This window comes from Alligator sinensis, unplaced genomic scaffold, assembly GCF_000455745.1.
Source record: "Alligator sinensis unplaced genomic scaffold, ASM45574v1 scaffold1286_1, whole genome shotgun sequence".
Classification (NCBI taxonomy): domain Eukaryota; kingdom Metazoa; phylum Chordata; order Crocodylia; family Alligatoridae; genus Alligator; species Alligator sinensis.
In genome coordinates, this window is record NW_005842606.1 from 288,937 (window position 1) to 307,494 (window position 18,558).

The following is an 18,558-nucleotide window of genomic DNA, read 5'->3' on the forward strand; positions in this document are numbered from 1 at the left end:
TACTAGTGTGCCCACCTCACCCCAAATTTTGGTATCATCAGTAAATTTGAACAGGTTGCTTTTCACCCTGTCGTCCAAATCGCTGATAAAGAACTTGAACAGTGCGAGCCCAAGGACTGAGCCTTGGGGAGACTCCGCTGCCCACTTCCCCCCAGGTCAAATATGACCTGTCCACCACCACCCTCTGAGTATGACCCCTCAACCAATTTGCAATCCATTTGACCGCGTAGGCATCAATGCCACAGTCGCCTAGTTTTTTAATGAGGATGGGGTGGTCGACAGTGTGAAAGGCCTTGCTGAAGTCCAGAAAGACTACATCCACGGCGACACCTGCATCCAATGCTTTTGTGACCTGATTGTAAAAGGCAATCAGGTTGGTCTGATATGACCTGCCCCTAATGAAACCGTGCTGGTTGCCCTTGAGCATCATCCCCGATCCCGGCCTGTCACAGATGTGCTCCTTGATGATCTTCTCAAAGAGTTTTCCCAGGATTGAGGTAAGACTGACAGGCCTATAGTTGCCTGGGTCCTCCCTCCTCCCTTTTTAAAAGATGGGATCACTATTCCTTGATCCTCTGCTTTTAATGCTTCCAGACATTCCATGTTTCTCTGAAAATATTTGCACCATCTTACATAAATCATAATACGAAGTCTGTATAAAATGCAGTTGAATGTTATATTTATTTTGTTTCCCCAGTAAAAGAAATTCTGTCTCCTGTACCTGAAGAACCATCTTGGAATACTGAAAATCCAATTGTTCTTGAACCTGCAGAATTTGATGTCGTAAGTACATTGCTGAGATACGTTTGCATTCTAGTTACTCTAATTTGTCCTTGACCCACCAATTGCAAACGTATCTGACTAGCTTAATTCAGCTAGGATGGAATACAGTCGCAATACAAGTTTTACTGCTACATTTTAAATAGGTAATGAATGCTCAAAAATAAATAACATATTGTTAAACCATCCTGTCAGAGGGATCCTTTTAGTTTGGTTTTACTTCTGGTAAATTTTGGTTGTGGAGTGTTACACATCTGTTGTGCCTGCTCTTTTCTCCTACATTACAGTCGAGGTGCTGTGTACTTGCTATTGCTATTTTAACCACCACTTGAGTTTAGGAGTCCTTGATTTTTCATAACACTTGGATTATGTGTGGCCTCTGGAAGATATATCTCTCCACAACTGAAGAGGATCATTGGACCTTTTTGAAAGAAATAGATGCAAGTAGAAAATTTATTCTTGGATAAAGAGAAGTTAAAAAAAAAATAACCCAACCACACAAGCACAGATATCACTAGAAAATATAGTTTCCCCTCTTACACAAATACCTCAGTAAAACAAAGAAAAACCTGAAAAAATGCTGGCTGGTATTTTCTTTTTGTTCATAGATATGTAAATTCTCTCCCCTCCAAATCCATTTTTGATCCAAAAATGAAATTCCCCACCTTAGAGAAAACATGACAACTTTTCTACAGATGAGCTCAAAGAAATCCACAAATTTAGCTCCAGTTTTTGAATGACTAAAGTTTCATGGATGAATCTGTGGTTTTTATTATGTTCATTCTATACAGAGAATTTCTGGAGAACAGATACACTTAGGACATGTCTACCACAGCATAATGCAGCTGTGTAAGTGAGCTAGCTTGAGTACCAGAAGCAGCATAGTGCTTAACATAGTGCTTGACTTGGGATAATGTACTCTGATTCCCAGTGGGATAAATTTTCATGGGCAGAGCACCATTCTACCATAGTTATGCTACTTCTGGTACCCAAACTAGCTCTGTTACCTTTCACTGGTACTGAAAGTGTGCTGTATTGACAGACCCTTATTTTTAGACCAATTTAAGTAAGAAGTGTTTAATAGTGAAGAGTTAACCCATCACTTGATATGGATAGTGTATGAAAGTCTCAATGACTGAAAGCTCATTCTAATTCAAAAGCGGGAACCATTTCAACTACATTTGGAGTCTGCCTTTCTTTCACATCCCTTGAATGGTTGCTTTACTTGCATTTATATTCCTGAAAAGCTCATATATTTGTCAATTTCAAATTGGAGGCCTATTTGAAAAACTTGACTTCTGTGTTGTTTTGAGTTCCTGTCCTGCAATGAGATTCATAAGAGAAGAAACTGTAGACAGAAAATGTGTAAGAGTGGAACAGGACTAATTTTCAGTGGAATCCTGTCCAGCTACAGATATCCATGCTAGTAGATGAGCCTACACAACAGAGACCCTCAGGAACTTATATAATTTATTAAGTAAGGAAGCAGAAACTATACCACATGATTTACTTTGCAAATCAGTAAGAGTGGGAAATGTGACCATTTGCAACACACTCTTCATAAATAGTCTACATCAAAGATTTATTTGATGAAGAAATTTACGAATGGTTTTGAATAATGAATACATCTGAAAATGTAGTGTTCTGCATTTGAATGATTTGGGAATACAGGAACAAATTTTATACTCCGAATGTGCTATTTGTCATGAATTATTTGTTCAGCTCTAATTAACAGGCATTGGAATTCCCCATTTTATTCATAGCCTTTACTCCAGTATTCTAAGCTGTTCATATTTTAGCTAGGGCGAGGTAACAATGACTTGAAAAAGTATACAAGCGCTCCAGTAACTAGCTTTTTTAGCAAAATTCATCAATATGAGTAAAAGTGGATTTTACTTTGTAAGATTAGAAAATTCACACAACTACCAAAAAAGAACGAACATAGATGTGGGTGGCAGTAGCTCCTCAATGCAAAGATTTTAAATGCAAGAAGCAGTTGCCAGGAATTGCACTTCATCATTTATTTTAATGTGGATAGATGTTCCTATGACAACTAATACAATTCAAAGATTCTTGTTATGTATAGTATATTATATTAACAAATTTAATATCATATTGGCAAGTTCAGTTTTTGCTAATGTCATTTGAAAGCTTACAAATATTACAGATCACTGCAAAAACAAAGGAAAAAAATCAGTTTTCCATTTCTTGGTGCCAGAAAGACATCATACTCAAACCCAGGGGGCTCTGCTTACTCCAACCAAAAAAAAAGAAATATTAAAGTCTGATTTAAATCCTACCTGTAGGGTTTGTGGGAGATCTACTGATTGGGATCTGTAAAATCTGGAAGGGTGAATTCAAAGTGAATTAAAAGTAAATTGGTATCACCCATAAGTGGTTATCTTGCAAAGTCTAAGGAGCTCCATACAATATAATGACATTAAATATGGCCTTAATAGTACAACTGCTTTTGAAGTTGAGGTAAATGATTACAGCAGGACACACTGTCTCATTGCCACAACTGCCCATCTAATAATGTCCCCTACATTTGCTTAGCTGGGAAGAATAGATAGTAGATCTGAGCAAGTAATACTTTTATTGAGAGGATCAGATTTATTTTCTCTTTGTCTATCAGCAGGTCATGATTTTCTTACAATTATTATCTGTAATAATTTCCCAAATCATTTCTATATAGTAGATTGTACATCGGAGTTTGCTACATGAATAGCTAGGCTTCAAAGACTTCTGATCAGAAATGTGTGTCACCTGGTATTATTTTCATCCTTTGAGTGAATGAGCATAACTTGTAGAATTAAACAGAAGGCAAGGCAGAGTAGCACAATATAGATTAAATAATGGAGAGAAGCAGACACATTTTCATAAGCAACAGCTTACAGTGTCAGATCTAACTAAATCTAAAGCTCTTGCTTGCAAAACCTTATGCCTCAGATTTAGTTAGTCCATAAGGTGCCATTCTATCCTGCCTTCTTCCTGATGTCAGACTAACATAGCTGACTATCTCTCTTAGAATTAGGTTTATGATACAAATATATACTTTTACTTCCTGTAGACTATTTATGAAGAGTGTGTTGTGAATGGTCACATTTCCCACTCTTACTGATTTGCAAAGTAAATCATGTGGTATAGTTTCTGCTTCCTTACTTAATAAATTATATAAGTTCCTGAGGGTCTCTGTTGTGTAGGCTCATCTACTAGCATGGATATCTGTAGCTGGACAGGATTCCACTGAAAATTAGTCCAGGTCCACTCTTACACATTTTCTGTCTACAGTTTCTTCTCTTATGAATCTCATTGCAGGACAGGAACTCAAAACAACACAGAAGTCAAGTTTTTCAAATAGGCCTCCAATTTGAAATTGACAAATATATGAGCTTTTCAGGAGTATAAATGCAAGTAAAGCAACCATTCAAGGGATGTGAAAGAAAGGCAGACTCCAAATGTAGTTGAAATGGTTCCCGCTTTTGAATTAGAATGAGCTTTCAGTCATTGAGACTTTCATACACTATCCATATCAAGTGATGGGTTAACTCTTCACTATTAAACACTTCTTACTTAAATTGCGGACAGAGTTTCCTGCCCACATTTTTTTTGCCATACCAGATTACTTTTCAGTCTGGGGTAGGAGTGTTGTTGTGCCCATCTGAGGTCTGGTTTAGGTATCTGCAAAAGGCTGAAAGCCAGGAACCTCTTGAGTTTTAGTCAAAGTTATGATATGCCTCCCCTTATGGCCTTGGTCAAGTTGCTTAAACTCTCTGCACTGGTTTTCTGTTTGTCAAATGGGGATACCTCTCTTCCTCACAGGGGGTGTGTAGATGAAACGGGGGCCATAAATTGACGCGGTGGGTTTTAAAAAACACTGTTTCAATTTAGGGCTGATTAAACCCCCATGTTGTGCACACACCCCACTGACTTTACCTGCCTCTCTGGCAGCGGGGAGGGGAGGGTGAACTGCTGGTGGGCAGAGAGGTCCCTGGGCTGGCGGGGGCTGGTGCTTCCCTCTGCGGAGGTGGTGGGCCCCCCCAGGCAGCACTCGCCCTCAGGCACCTGGTTTTGGGCGGTCCCGGGGGGGCACCACAGCTGCAGAGGGAAGCACCAGGCCCCCACGCAGCTCAGGCAGTCAGGCAGGCTCCAGGGGGAAAAAAAAACTAATCAGGTTTGCCACTTTTCTTGGGGGGGACCCTGCTTTCCCAGGCTGCCTGCAGGGCTTCCTGCAGAGCTGTGGAGCTGCATGGAGCCCAGTGCCTTGCTCCATGGCTGTAGGGGCAGCAAACTAAAACTCCTTCCAGGAGTCTTAGTTTGCTGCACCCCAAGTCATTTAAGGTGCATTATGCTGCCCAATTTCCTACAGCGGCTGTAATTAATGCACAATACGCCGCCAAGGCGTGAAGACACCGACACCATTAAAGCAGTGCAAAAGCATTTAGCCCACTTTAAAGTGTCGTTCACACATGCACCTTGCTTCATCTACATGCAGCCAGAGGTACTGTATGGATAGGTTAATGTCTGAAAAAGAAAATTGATGAGCATTATGATTATAATCAAAATATTAATACTCATTGTTGGCATAATGGGTACTACATACAGAGTGATCACCACTGGATGGCAAAGAAAAAGAAAATTTTTGAAATCCGGTTTGTTTTTCATCATTTATACTCTTTGTTTACTTTCTGCATTTCATTCAGTTTGGAGATGAAAAGCGCTATGTAAGTTTAAAGTATTTTTCATACTATAGAGTCCGCATTCTTAATAAGTTTTAAAACTGTGTACCAAAAATTCTTATAAATGACATGAAGAGAGAGAAGTTTCCATATGGTAATCAAGTGTCCTGTATGCATCTACTGGGTATTTTACAATTGCTCAGCTGATAAAAGCTTTCAGCTGATAAAAGCAGATGTGCATAAATGGTAACCATTCTAATCCCACAGCATCACACTGCTGTGAAATCTCACTTCCAAAAAAATGCTACTGCTTTCCAAATAATGCATGTGGGTTTTTTTCCTTTGGAATGAATATGGGTTGATTTAGAACACACATCACATTGGTGGGGCGCATGCTGCCCTGCCCTATACCCACAAATACAGCCGTTACTAATCCTCTTGGAACCTCTTAATACCATTCTACTAAATAACAAAGGAAATAAGAGCCCATTAAGCAGAAGGCACTACTAGTTAACAGTTGCTACTAATTATGTGATGTATGTAGTTTGTGCAGTTTGTGTAGGCAAAACTTCTGTTATAGTAGGTCATTATGGGTTTGTGTTTCAGGATAAGCCCCTTTTAGCTGAGTGGCCTTCAGCAGATGAATCGACTATCAGCAATATCTTGCCACTTGATTTCACTGAACCAGATTTCACCCTTGAAGATGAACAGTCTAATGGCAATGCAATATGGTTAAGGCCAGATAACTTGGACCCTGAGAATAACTTCAATTCAACACCAAAAATTCCAATCATCTCTGAAGCTGACACTACTTCTTCCCCCGATGAGCTGGTTTTAGAGGAGACCAGCCAGATCTCACATTTAGTCACCCCATCAACATTAGATAGTGGATTTCCTGTAGACTATCATGAATTCCTTTCTATCCCTGCATCTTCAGATGATGGTAAGTTTACTTTGTTTGGTTTATCAAAACCAAAGTTGAAATCCCAATGTTTCCCTGTGCTCACAGCAGCCAGTCCTCTCCAAAATAATTCCAGAAACTCCTATACCTTGGATATAAATTCTGTAGTCACTTTCTCCTTCAACGTGTTTCTCCTTCAGCGTGTGAGGAACACATTTCTAAATTGAATTGGTTATAACAGCTAAAAACTAGTTGTTCCTGAAGTGTGTAGAGTTGCGTTGTATGGGAGTCAGCTGTTCTATTTCACAGAAAATGTTATCAAATAGATTATTAGCTGGATTTAACTGTGGGAGAGATCAGCAAAATTGTTTTTTAACTTAGTCATGAACAGGCCCACAAGGTTTCTTGGGAAAAATATAGAATGCTGATTCTTAGGTGGATAAGGGAAATAGAATTTGTTAAGGTAGAATTGCAGAAGCACCAGTTAATTTGGAACCTGGTTGGGTTTTTTTAGGTCTTGAAGACATTGGAGAATCAGAAGGCTTTCTTTTTCCTTCAAGTCTGGCCCCTCACCTTGTGCCAAAGGAAATGCCAGCCACAGGTAGTTCTGTGGTTCCTGTAACTTCTGTACCAACCATGGCCTCTGTATCAGTGATAGAACCTAGTACTGAGAGAGAAAAGCAAGATGAGATCAAGCTTATTGATGTGGACTCCATATCCCATGACCCCCCGAAAAGGGGTCAGTCCCATTTAGAAGTGAAACCTCTGCAACCCGATACATATCTTGGAGGTAAAATTATATATGAGGATGGATCAGGTTCAGCTTTTGATGCTTCAGGACAAGGACAAGAGCCAGAATCAAACATTTGGCTATTGGATGCAGCAACACTAGAGCCAATTTCTGATCCTCTTCCTGATCGCTGGCTTGATGGTGATAATGAATCTCTGTTAATCAGAGCTGAGGTTCCTCCTGAAGAACTGATCATAGATTATATCATTAACTCAGTGGAGGAATTACACAGTCATTCTACTGAGGATGAGGATGAAAGCATGACTGGTGCAAGAAAGGAATTATTTGATGGCTCTGAAACAAAGACACCCACTTTTTCAGAGGCTACAACTCAGCTGGTGCCTCCATCAGAGACAGAAGAAGTGCTGGATGTGGAACTGTTCCTGCAAACATTTGAGGCTTCAGGCATGCATGATCATTCATTTACTGAGCCATCCCTTGCCGTGAAGCCTTCAGTAGACTATTTTTCTTTAGACATGCTTGATGAAGAGGCCTCTCTCCCACCCCAGGAAATAGATTTCTCTTCAGAAGATCATTTTGTTACCTCTACAGTGATATATAACTTGGAACATTCTGAGGACTTCAGTGAGGATCATCAAATCATTTATGAAGTAGCAGGAAACCAAAATGAGGATGGGGCAAAGTTGGAAGTAGTGTTCACAGTCAGCCACTCAGATATAGCTGTTCCAACAGGACAAGCAGACATGGGTTCTTCACAGACTGGGCCCCCTGAGCCAGAAATAATTCAGACAGCTGCTCCTTCTATGGAAGCAATAGTCACTGACATTTCTGTAGAGGAGCAACAAACTCCAGAGTTACTGTGGACAGTAGAGGAAGGTTCTGGATTAGTTCCCCTGAAACCATTTGATACTGAGTTGGTTGACAATACTGGGAAGGCATCTGAGCATGAGTTTCTTGAATCGCAACAATCTGAAGCAGCAACTGCCGTTGAAATCTCAACCATAGTTCCTTATTTATTAGATGTAACTATTGGCTCAGAGGCCTTCACTGGGCAGGCCAGTACAGACCATGATACTCAAGCCCCTATTAGCTTTGACACTGAAGTGAGCTTGTTTGCAGCAGTGACTGTAACAAAGAATCCTATTGATCTTCTCTCTGATTTCCCTACTGCACAGCCTACAATACTTCAGCCTATGGCTAGCTCAACAACACAGGGAGAGGACATGACTACAAGAGTAGGGGACATTTTTGTGGAGCTGGATCATGTGGGCACAATATACTACACTCCTGTGGTCAACCAGGAGGAAAGCAGCATGACTAGCAGTCACATGGAGCTATCTACAAATGCTCATTCTACTGTGAGAGCCAGTGTCGCTTGGCCCACTCATGAAAATCGCATCAATACTGCCCCATCTTCACGAGCTCTAGTGGTGTTCTTTAGCCTACGGGTTACCAACATGATGTTTTCAGAGGACCTATTCAATAAAAATTCCCCTGAATATAAGGCACTGGAGCAACGGTTTTTAGAACTGGTAAGAGTAACTTTATTATAAACATCTGTTACTTTCAGCTTCTGTAAGCAATAAAGTATTTTCTCTCTGTGTATGAAAAAGAGGAGACAGAGAGAATTTGATTGTGAAGTAATTACAGGAGTCCATTTCCTCTGTCAGGTTGTGAGTACCTCATTGATGTTAATAAGAGTTTACTTGTATCCTGAAGTTGGTGGAATATGTTCTGAAAGTTTGAATATTATTCTCTCAAATTCTGACACTAAATTTTATGGACCAAATTTATTAAGCCAACAATAAGTCTCTCAAATACGGGCTAGCACTGAGTCAGATGCTCAACAGATGCACATTGGTGAAGTGTCAAAGACTCCACAGGACTCTTATGTTCACCTGTTTCCAGTGTCCCCTCTTTGCTTTGTTAGTGGGTGTAAGGTAAAATATTTGGCACTGTAGAGTGATATAGCTACAGTGAAAAACAGGCAAGTCTCAAAGTGACTTTTTGTGAAATCTCTTGCTGAGTGAATTATGTTCATCTCTTGAAGAGCCAATGGCTAATAGAGTCCTTTAGGTGGAACACGGTATTAGTCACCAGAGCCAAGTGTTTGAAGGGGAAAACCAGTGAAAGGACAACACTTGTCATGTTGTGTTTGATTGTCCAGGCCAAGATAGAGCATCTCATCCTATGGATTACAATTCTATTTTTTAGATTAGGAAGCTTGCTGCAAGTTATTCCATTTTTTGCAAATTATGTGAAGCTCTCAAGCTCCCTGCCAGTATGGGCCTGAGCTTGGTAAAGTTTTGATATTCTTCTTGTTGGATCTGGAGAAGACACCTGGTCTCTTTGGTATAAAAATGGGTCAGTTAGCTTGGATATGTAGAGTCAGACACAGTAGTTTTTCTGTCATTGTTTTTTTCCATTGTAGCTGGTTCCCTACCTCCAGTCAAATCTAACAGGCTTCCAGAATCTTGAAATCCTAAACTTCAGAAATGGTAGTATTGTGGTGAACAGCCGAATGAAGTTTGCAAAACCTGTGCCTCGTAATGTCACCAATGCTGTATATATGATTCTGGAAGACTTCTGCAATACTGCCTATCAGACCATGAACCTGGCTATTGACAAGTACTCCCTGGATGTGGAATCAGGTAATGGAAATGAAGTGCAGGGTTTGGGGTTTTACAGCTAGCATCTGCCATATCAAATATGCTTGGGGTTAGAAACTGGACAAACCTGAGGCTGTGCAACTGAGCAGAGTGTCTGTTGCTCTTCTTGGTCTGGGTTTTAGCAGATTTTTTTTCCAGTCCCCCTCCTACCTGCCCTGGCCCCACCTGCATTGCTAAACACAAAAATTAGCAAGGCCTCAGACAAAGCTTTTGGGCCCCCTGGAAAAACTCAGGCCATGTGTGATAATGACATATGCGGTAACATCCTATGCAACTCTTTTGACTTCACTGTGATTGTAGGGTGAGGGAAGGTTAGACTGTAGAATTCAATCCTTATTTCTCCTGAACTGCCAGCTTTGCAGTTTCTTGTTCCTTCATTTGTTTGGATTCTTCCATGTAGCCTTTTTTGGGAAAGAAGATCCTCCTGCCAATAACTAACTCATCCTAGGGCTTTTCTGTATTAGGAAAGTAGATGTTAGAAAATTACTATTGAGGTATCAAGGGAATGAGAACAACCCTAAGCACCCAACGTAGTTTGGGTCTGTTGTTTTTATCATCCTGTCAGCTGTTCTTGGTTCACTGTCGTAGGAAGGTAGCTACTGCCATTCTTCATGATCATGTTCTAATGAAATGCAGTTTCCAACTGTAGAGGGGCTTTGAGCTGGGCTCCTATCTTGTTGCCATTCCACAGTATGTGATTTAGTTCCCAAAGGAAGTACTACAGTTTATTTCTTTGCATATAACTATCAGTAGTTTGCTCTCCCTCATGTCTATGCTCTGGCATGCATGGCCTGGTCTCAGTAAAAATTAAAAGTCCCACCCTTTACACAGTCCTCCAAGTTAGGAAAATATTCAATTGTTTGTATTTCTCTTCCTCTATATCCAGAACCTTTTGTGTGGAAATAAGGTCCCTAGGAAAAGGTGCCTTCCCGTAACAAAGTGCTGCAATTGAGGAGTTAGCACTTACCAACTTACCATAAAGCAGAAAGTGAGGAATTTTCCCCTGTGCTCAAAATAGGAAATTACTGTACAACGTGTTGGCACCTGGTGGCTACTGCATTCAAATACCTTGGCTCTAAAATAGAAGATGAAATTTGGATTGAACATTTTCAACATTGATTTGTATACTGTTCTTTTTAAACAGTCAGATCTATTTCATGGTACATGTACCAGTGGGCTCTGTGGAGCCAGTAAGGTGTCAAAGTCAGTAGAGTTTCTTCCTCCTCCAGGTGTGTACACAATGCCTCCTGAATACCAGTCAGCCTCACTAAACTACACTCAGGCTAGAAGAGCACCCTTCCACAGTGTTTGAAAGCAGCTATATTTTAAGTAAAAGGTAGTAATCAGAAATGGGTGAAGTTCCAAGTAACAAAAAGTTATGAGGGACCTTGGTCCATTGGGTAGAAAATCAAAACGGAGTTTAGAAGGCCTGATTTCCATACTCAGTTCTACTGACTCACCATGGTCTCAGGCAGGTGTCTTGCTCCTATTTTATAGTTGGGAAACTAACTGGAGCACAAGGCACAAAGAGATAAATGACACTATTGGCAGAATCCTTTGAGACTTGGCTTAAATCCAGCACTTCTGCCTAAGTCTGATCACTGGGACATGATTAAAAACTCTTCCGTTAGTTTATGGTGTTAGATAGATAGGAAATCTGATGTGGAGCACAGCAACTAACTGTAGAAACTGTGACCAGCTTATCTAATTCTCTGCCTGATTGTGTCCTCAGGAGACCAGGCTGATCCTTGCAAATTCCAGGCATGCAATGAGTTCTCTGAATGTCTAGTGAATCGCTGGACTGGGGAGGCAGAGTGTGTCTGTTTTCCTGGCTACCTAAGCATAGATGGATTACCCTGTAACAGCATCTGTGACCTGCAACCAGACTTTTGCCTCAATGATGGGAAGTGTGACATCAGCCCAGGACACGGAGCCATATGTCGGTATGTTATAAAAGCATAAACTTGTTGTTTCTGTATCCCAAAGTTGTCAGATTTCTAAGCGACTGGGGGCTGAATGCCCTATGGGCCACACCATGGGTGCAGACCATGGCCCCAGCCACACCCCAAGGCAAAACACTGTGCAGACACCTGCGCCTACTGGGTCACTGGGCCCCAGGCTCACCCTCAGCTCCCCACACTGCCCCACCCCCTGGGGCAAAGGCAGGGGCAGGGACAGGGGCAAGAAGTGAATCTGGAGGAGGGTGGAAGGAAGAACCTGGGGACTCTGGCTGCTGTAGTAGCGGGAGTAGTGGTAGCCAAGCAGATACCCAGGGCCCACAACATAACCCATTGTTGGCTGCATGCAACACACAGGCTGCCAGCCCTGCTCCTGTGCATGAGGTTGCATATAATAAGAGAGGTCCTTAATGATTAATCCACATCCATAAATTGGTTGGACATCCTAAAACTGTAGTCAGTTCTGGTCCTGGTTTAGGGATTAAGAGCAGAACTTTGCTGTCCACAGGAGCTTTTCCACTGACATCAACAGAGCCAGAATTTCATCCTAAGGATGAGACGCTCATTTTCAGACCTTGCCACCCTCTCAGAGGGTAGGGTTGCTCAGTTGGTAAGGTGTTTGGTAGGAAAAAAGTTTTGCCCAGAAGGCAGTAATGGAAGTCATTTCTTAGGTCAAGTCTAGTCCCTTACTCTTCAAGAGATATACATTCAAGAGACTGTATCCCATGCTGTGTTGTTAAGCAGTATTTAATATTTTGTGTTGTTAAACCAAAAAATGGACTGACTTTAGTCACAAAATTCAGATTTGTAAGGCAGAGCTATGCAACATGCTTACACGATGCTCCCAGCTGAGAAAAAAATGGAATTGTATACCTCCTGATGGGAAAAGCATCTTGTACAAGTTATAAAAGATCAGCACAAATGTAGAACCTTTTACAGCTTAGGTTCAAGCTTTTATTTAGTGTTTGAAAAGACCTAATCTACTCTCCCAGGCAATGTACACAAGCACGATAACCTAACATCATTCTGCATGTAACTGGGAAGGTGAGCAAAGTTCACAGTGGGACAAAGGCAGGTTGCTATTATTCTGAATCAGTGGACAGTTACTAGAGTTCTGCTGTCAGAAACTTCAGGACTCTTTGTGATTTACTTAGGTAATGAGTGTTTGTTTCAGTGGGATTATTCCTTATTTATACCACTGTGTGATAAGAGTCAGGCCCATTATAATTTTCTGTTTCTCAGACAAAATGCAACAGTCCTGATGCATTCAAAAACATTTAATTTGCTTCTGGGAAATCACCATGTCAGCATTTTAAAAAGTAAATATGCATACTAAAGCAGGGACTAGGTTGAAAAGTGGGAAAAGTTCAAGCAAAGATAAGTAAGACATTATATACTAATTCTTATTTGATTAAAGAGAAACATCATCTGTATTAAGTAGTGAGTTTCTAGCAATGAAGGTCGAGACTTTTCCTATGTCATACTTAAGATATAATAGTTTACAGCAAAGAGTTTAAAATTGTTAATTTAAATTATTTTAAAAGTGATGAAGGACTTTTTGTCAAATGTAGACTTTAAAGACTGTTTTGCATTCTAGATTTAATAAGAAGAACATGTAAATATGTATAATCAAATATATATATATGGTTCTGTTAAATAGTGGCTGATGTTTTAAAAATCTGCACAGAAATCTTTACACATGCTAGCTGGTATATACAGTAAAAGGTAAAATTCTTAATTCATCTTAACATGCATCAGCAAGAGGGAGTAAAGTGCTAAAGAGTAAAAACATTTACAGTGTTCAAATGTTCATTTTTAGCTTTCCTTTGTTTTCTTGCTTGTGTGGGGGTGATTACAGATGTCGTGTGGGAGAGAACTGGTGGTACCGGGGAGAGCATTGTGAAGAGTTTGTCTCAGAGCCACTGGTTGTGGGTATTGCAATTGCTTCAGTGGCTGGATTCCTTCTTGTGGCATCTGCTGTCATCTTCTTCTTAGCCAGGACCCTTCGAGAGCAATACACAAAAAATGACAGTGAAGACTCATTAGGGTAAGTGGCAAATATAACGTGAACCCCAAATTACAAATCAGACAAATTTATCAACTCCACTTTTCCCCTGGCCTTCCCAGGCTGAGAGATAAATCAAGCTCCAGGACTGGTTCCTGGACTATCCCAAGCATCTACTGCTGACCTAGGTTTTGGAGAGGACCCTGCAGAGATGCCTGATCTTTCCTGTTCCAATCCCACAGGGGACGTGACAGCCTCTCCTCCCTTGAAAATGCAGTCAAGTACAACCCCATGTACGAAAGTGACACTACTGGACAAAGCCAATACTATCGCAGATACCCACAGGTGACATCCTACAGCTCTACCAGTGGAGACACATCCACGGATTACAGCAGTGAAGAGATAAGGCACATTTATGAAAACAGTGAGCTTACTAAGGAGGTGGGCGGCATTATCACTTTGCTTCTCATGGAGCCAAGTGGGATGGTGGGGTGCATAGTTAGATCACTTTTAGATCCTGTGCAGATGTGATCATTCCCTCAAGCCTCATGCTCCAAATACACAGGCTCACATTGTGGCTGCCCGCTTTGTAGCTGTTCAGGATGGGGAGAAGAGCCTCCTGCATGGCTTCCTCCCATACACATACACAGCAGAGTTGGATTGTGGCTTGGAAGGAGTTTGACAGGACTGAGAAGCTGCATTTTTAAATAATTTTTATAAGTTTTGGGAGACATCTGTTAACCAAAGCAAAGTGCTTGTAGTATTCCCAGAAGGCTACCTGTGTTTTATGCTTTTCCTTGGAGGTAGCCATTCCATATACCCAGACTCTGCTCCAAGTGCCTACACAAGTCCTTAGATATTCAGAGCTTAGTATAATTGTCTGCAAAGCTGGAGCACATTGCTCCATTTCCCCATTCATATGTTGGGAGGAACAGTCCCTGGGATACTGGTGTGGGGGAATCTATACCCATCCATTGAATCAGTCATGAAGCCTTGAGCAAACCACTTAACTCCTTTCCTTCATTTCTTCATCTGTGAAAGAAGGAAATAGTATTATAAGGAATTCTTTGAGTTGGGTTTTTCAGTAGCAGATCAATCATTTGTACAGCTAATGTTGCAAGTATTGTAGAAACGAAACTTGTTCCTATATTCTGAATTAGATTAAAGTTGCATTTCTTTTGTCATTCATACTGGTAGTCATAGATCAACAGTAATTTAATTTGAGTTAAACTGGTAAAGTCTGAAGCCAGGTCAAGTATATGGACATCCTATATATGTGCACTGTATTAGGAATAAAACATTTTGTCATGTTGATTTAAAGGACATTATGCCTAATCTTGGCTTTGACTGAACTGTGATATATTAATAAGCTTCATATACAGAACAGGCAAAATGTTAATTCTGAACTATTGTTCTAATTTTAAGAGAATAATTACTAAAATTCAGTTTTCACAACCTTTTTATACATTATGAAAAAGGTTCCTTATTCTAGTGGTCTATTCCTTAAGTAGGAAAGCATACTCGTCCACTGCAATTTCAAGAAAAAATCTTGTCCAAAATTTGAAAATGTTTTTGTATTTTGAACCATGGATTCTTTTAGCTTTCTGTAATCTGATTGCGTGTCTTATATTATAGGAAATTCAGGACAGAATACGGATTATTGAGCTTTATACGAAAGATCGGCAGTTTGCAGAGTTTGTTAGGCAACATCAAATGTAAGTGAAATGTCTTTTCTGAATAATATTTTTGAAGCTTTCCCCATGACTTTATTCTGTTCCCTGCGATGTTCCCCTTTCTAAAGCAAAACAGCCCCATCGAGCATTGTGGAGATTTGGGAATCAGTTTGCTTACTGCTTTACAGGGCTTTGGGCAAGCCCCTACACATTTCTGCTCTAATTTCTCTGAAATTAAGGTATAATACGCCACAGAACAGTTGAGTTTTCATCCTATTACCCTTGTGAAGGTCAGATTCCCATTGATTTCAATGCAGATCTTAGCTGAGTGAGGAAAACAAGATTGAGACCTCATTGGCTGTTTGATATGTTGAAAGTATAAACAATCCATGAAAAGATGTCTCCTTTAAATGTATCCCTAAAGACTGGCCCTGAAATCTTATCCTTCTATGCTAGAAGCCACTTGTACTTGACAGTGAAAAGTGGATACCATGACATCCTCATAATAGGCATGGCCAGCTCTGCACTGTGCTCAAAGGGCTAGGTACATGTAACCTGGGAACATCCAAGGGTGTGCTCATCCTCAGTTGGAAGGGATTGATGAGGCAGGTGACAGTGCTGTGAGAGGGACACCTGTGATTTGAGCTCGGGTCCCTCTTTCCTCTATAGAGTCAGCTCCATGCCAGTGCTCTTAAGTATTTACAGTTTATTAAATAACAATATACATACTATCCTTATCCAATAAATACAGGTAAGTATCTACAGTAGGTATCACCCAACAAATAAAGGAAAACTTCCAGTGATATCATTCAACAACACTAAGGTTGTACAGATAAATATTTACAATATGGTAAGCCAGGAACCACCTCCTGGAAATGCTTGTCCTAATGGGCAACCCACCTTGGGGATGGCCTTAACCCTGTGCCCTACGGAGGCCTGGTGCAACTGGTGAGTTCTCAGGATGCCCATGCAAGGAGGAGGGGCAGATACTCAGATGGGTGAACCAGGTAAGTTAGGGTCAACAGGTAGTTTACAGGGAACCCAGAGGAACCATTGGCAGAGTACAACTGGATAAAAAAAGGAAGTGGGGGGGGGGGAAGGTGTAAACAGGCAGCATACCAATGACAAACCAATTATACAAAACTAAACCAATCCCATCACATATTGTACAACATATCCACAATCAGGATAACAGTCTTACAAAATATAAGGTGCAGCTTTACACAATATAAGGCACGTCTACCCCTGGATTCCAGTTAGCAAGGGATTACCTCCCCTCCTACAGGTCTAGCTGGGAAGGAACTGTTCACCTGAGGCTTCCCTCGGGGGTGTGGGGAGGGGGGCGCACGGCTTATTTCAGGAATGTCTCCCCTGTGGAACCCCATTCTGCCAGCAACCCACAGTCCTTTCTGAGGAGCTGTTAACCAGGCCTCAGGGTCCTCTGCTCAGCCCCCTGGCACTGTCTGCCTCATGCTGAGACCTTTCCTCCTGGTCCTGTGCCCTGCTTTGGGCACCTGAGCCCTGTGCACCAATCTATGCACCGCTAGGGCAAAGGGATTCTGGTGGAGGCCCTCTTTGGGCTCTTTCCTCTCCAATGTCCCTTGCCAGATGCCCTTGTGTGGCTCACACTGTTCCTTTTATACCTTCAGGGGGATCCACCCCCTGAAGTCCAGTGGACCTGCAACTTAGAGGTCAGTGGTGGGCACAATATTGCCCATGGGTCAGATCCAGCCTGCCAGCCATTCTATCAGGCCCACGGGACCCCTAAACATTTTAGAAAATTATTTTTTATCTGCCCCTGGCTGCCTGTCAAAGATGACAGGCAGCCAGCAGCAGCAGGACCCAGGGGAGCAGGTGGCAGGACCCACCGGCTGAGCAGCAAGGCCGGCCCAGCTCTACCCTGTCCCCAGCCCCCAACTGGAAGCCTCTGCAGCTTCTGGCCTTGCACCCCTGGGGCTGTTCCCTGCCTCCCTCTGTCTGTGTGGAAAGTAAGATAAGATCAGATGGGGAGAGGGGGAGGAGGATAAGTGGAAGACTGTTTCAGTCCTGCTGTAGGCATTTTGAATTCCTGGTCATGCCCTTTGGGCTCCCCCTACCTCCCAAGATATGCTGAACTGATTTATTATAATTTACAATGATGACATTAAATTTTTTCCTGATGATCAGACCCAGCATTCAGAACATGTGCATCAGGTCCTGCTCAGGCTCTGAGAAAACCACTTATATATAAGTTAGAAAAATGTGAGTTTGACAAGACCTCAATTGAATTCTTAGGTTATATAATTTCCCCCCAGGGCCTAACCATGGACCCATGTAAGTTAATCATCATGACTGAATGGACCGCTTTGCAGGATGTAAAGGGGGTCCAATGGTTTCTGGGCTTTGCTAATTTACATAAACATTTTTTCAAAGGGCTCTCACACCTAGTAGCCCTTGTTAAGAAAGAGGTACTGTTTAAATCGTCTCAAGAATCCTCAACGGCTTTTGAGACACTAAAAAGATCTTTTACCTTTGCACCTATTTTGGTGTACCCTGACCCCATGAGACCTTTTATAGTGTAAGCCAACTCCTTTACTTTTCTTATAGAAGCTATTCTTTCTACAGTTCAGAAACCTTGAACAAGTTGCACATTTGAGCCTTTTACTCCCAAGCCCAGGAACCCTTCCCCCAAAACAAATTATGACATCTGGGACCAGAAACTTCTTGCAATCAAGATAGTTTTCAAGCAGTGGTGGCACCTTCTGGAAGGGGCTTTCCATCCTGGCTAGGTAATTATGGATCATCAGAACTTGGAATATCCCCAAATGAGCTAGAAACTGAATTCATGACAGGTCCACTTGTTGCTTTTCTTTTCCTGTTTTAATTTCATAATCACATATCATTTGGGAGTCAAGAACCAGAAAGCAGGTGCCCTATCCTCTAAGGATGAATTGTCTACACTAGACATATCACAACCCCAGCCTAAGAACTTAATTCAGGGAACCACTCAGCACAGTCTCTTTAGCCATCCAAATGGCCCTCTTAGATGATCCCCTTGCCAAACAACTGTTCCAGCTGGCAGAACCACTCCAACCCAACTTTTGGTAATTCATGGGGTTTCTGTTTTTCTGACAGTGCCTGTATTTCTCAGATGGTCCTGTAA

The 18,558-nt window shown here is 41.5% G+C and overlaps 1 protein-coding gene across 1 annotated transcript in view; it reads left to right on the top strand.

The window, feature by feature from the left end:
• IMPG2 (interphotoreceptor matrix proteoglycan 2) overlaps positions 1 to 15,489 on the top strand; it is an 86,623-nt gene extending 71,134 nt beyond the window's left edge. Inside the window, exons 12-20 of the mRNA XM_025214787.1 lie at positions 698 to 783; positions 5,484 to 5,504; positions 6,066 to 6,402; positions 6,875 to 8,643; positions 9,543 to 9,762; positions 11,513 to 11,723; positions 13,597 to 13,785; positions 13,986 to 14,184; positions 15,379 to 15,489. Coding sequence (XP_025070572.1) covers positions 698 to 783; positions 5,484 to 5,504; positions 6,066 to 6,402; positions 6,875 to 8,643; positions 9,543 to 9,762; positions 11,513 to 11,723; positions 13,597 to 13,785; positions 13,986 to 14,184; positions 15,379 to 15,462 — 3,116 coding nt within the window. The 3' untranslated portion in view covers positions 15,463 to 15,489. The remainder of the gene's footprint in view (positions 1 to 697; positions 784 to 5,483; positions 5,505 to 6,065; positions 6,403 to 6,874; positions 8,644 to 9,542; positions 9,763 to 11,512; positions 11,724 to 13,596; positions 13,786 to 13,985; positions 14,185 to 15,378) is intronic.
• The last annotated feature ends 3,069 nt before the right edge of the window (positions 15,490 to 18,558 follow it).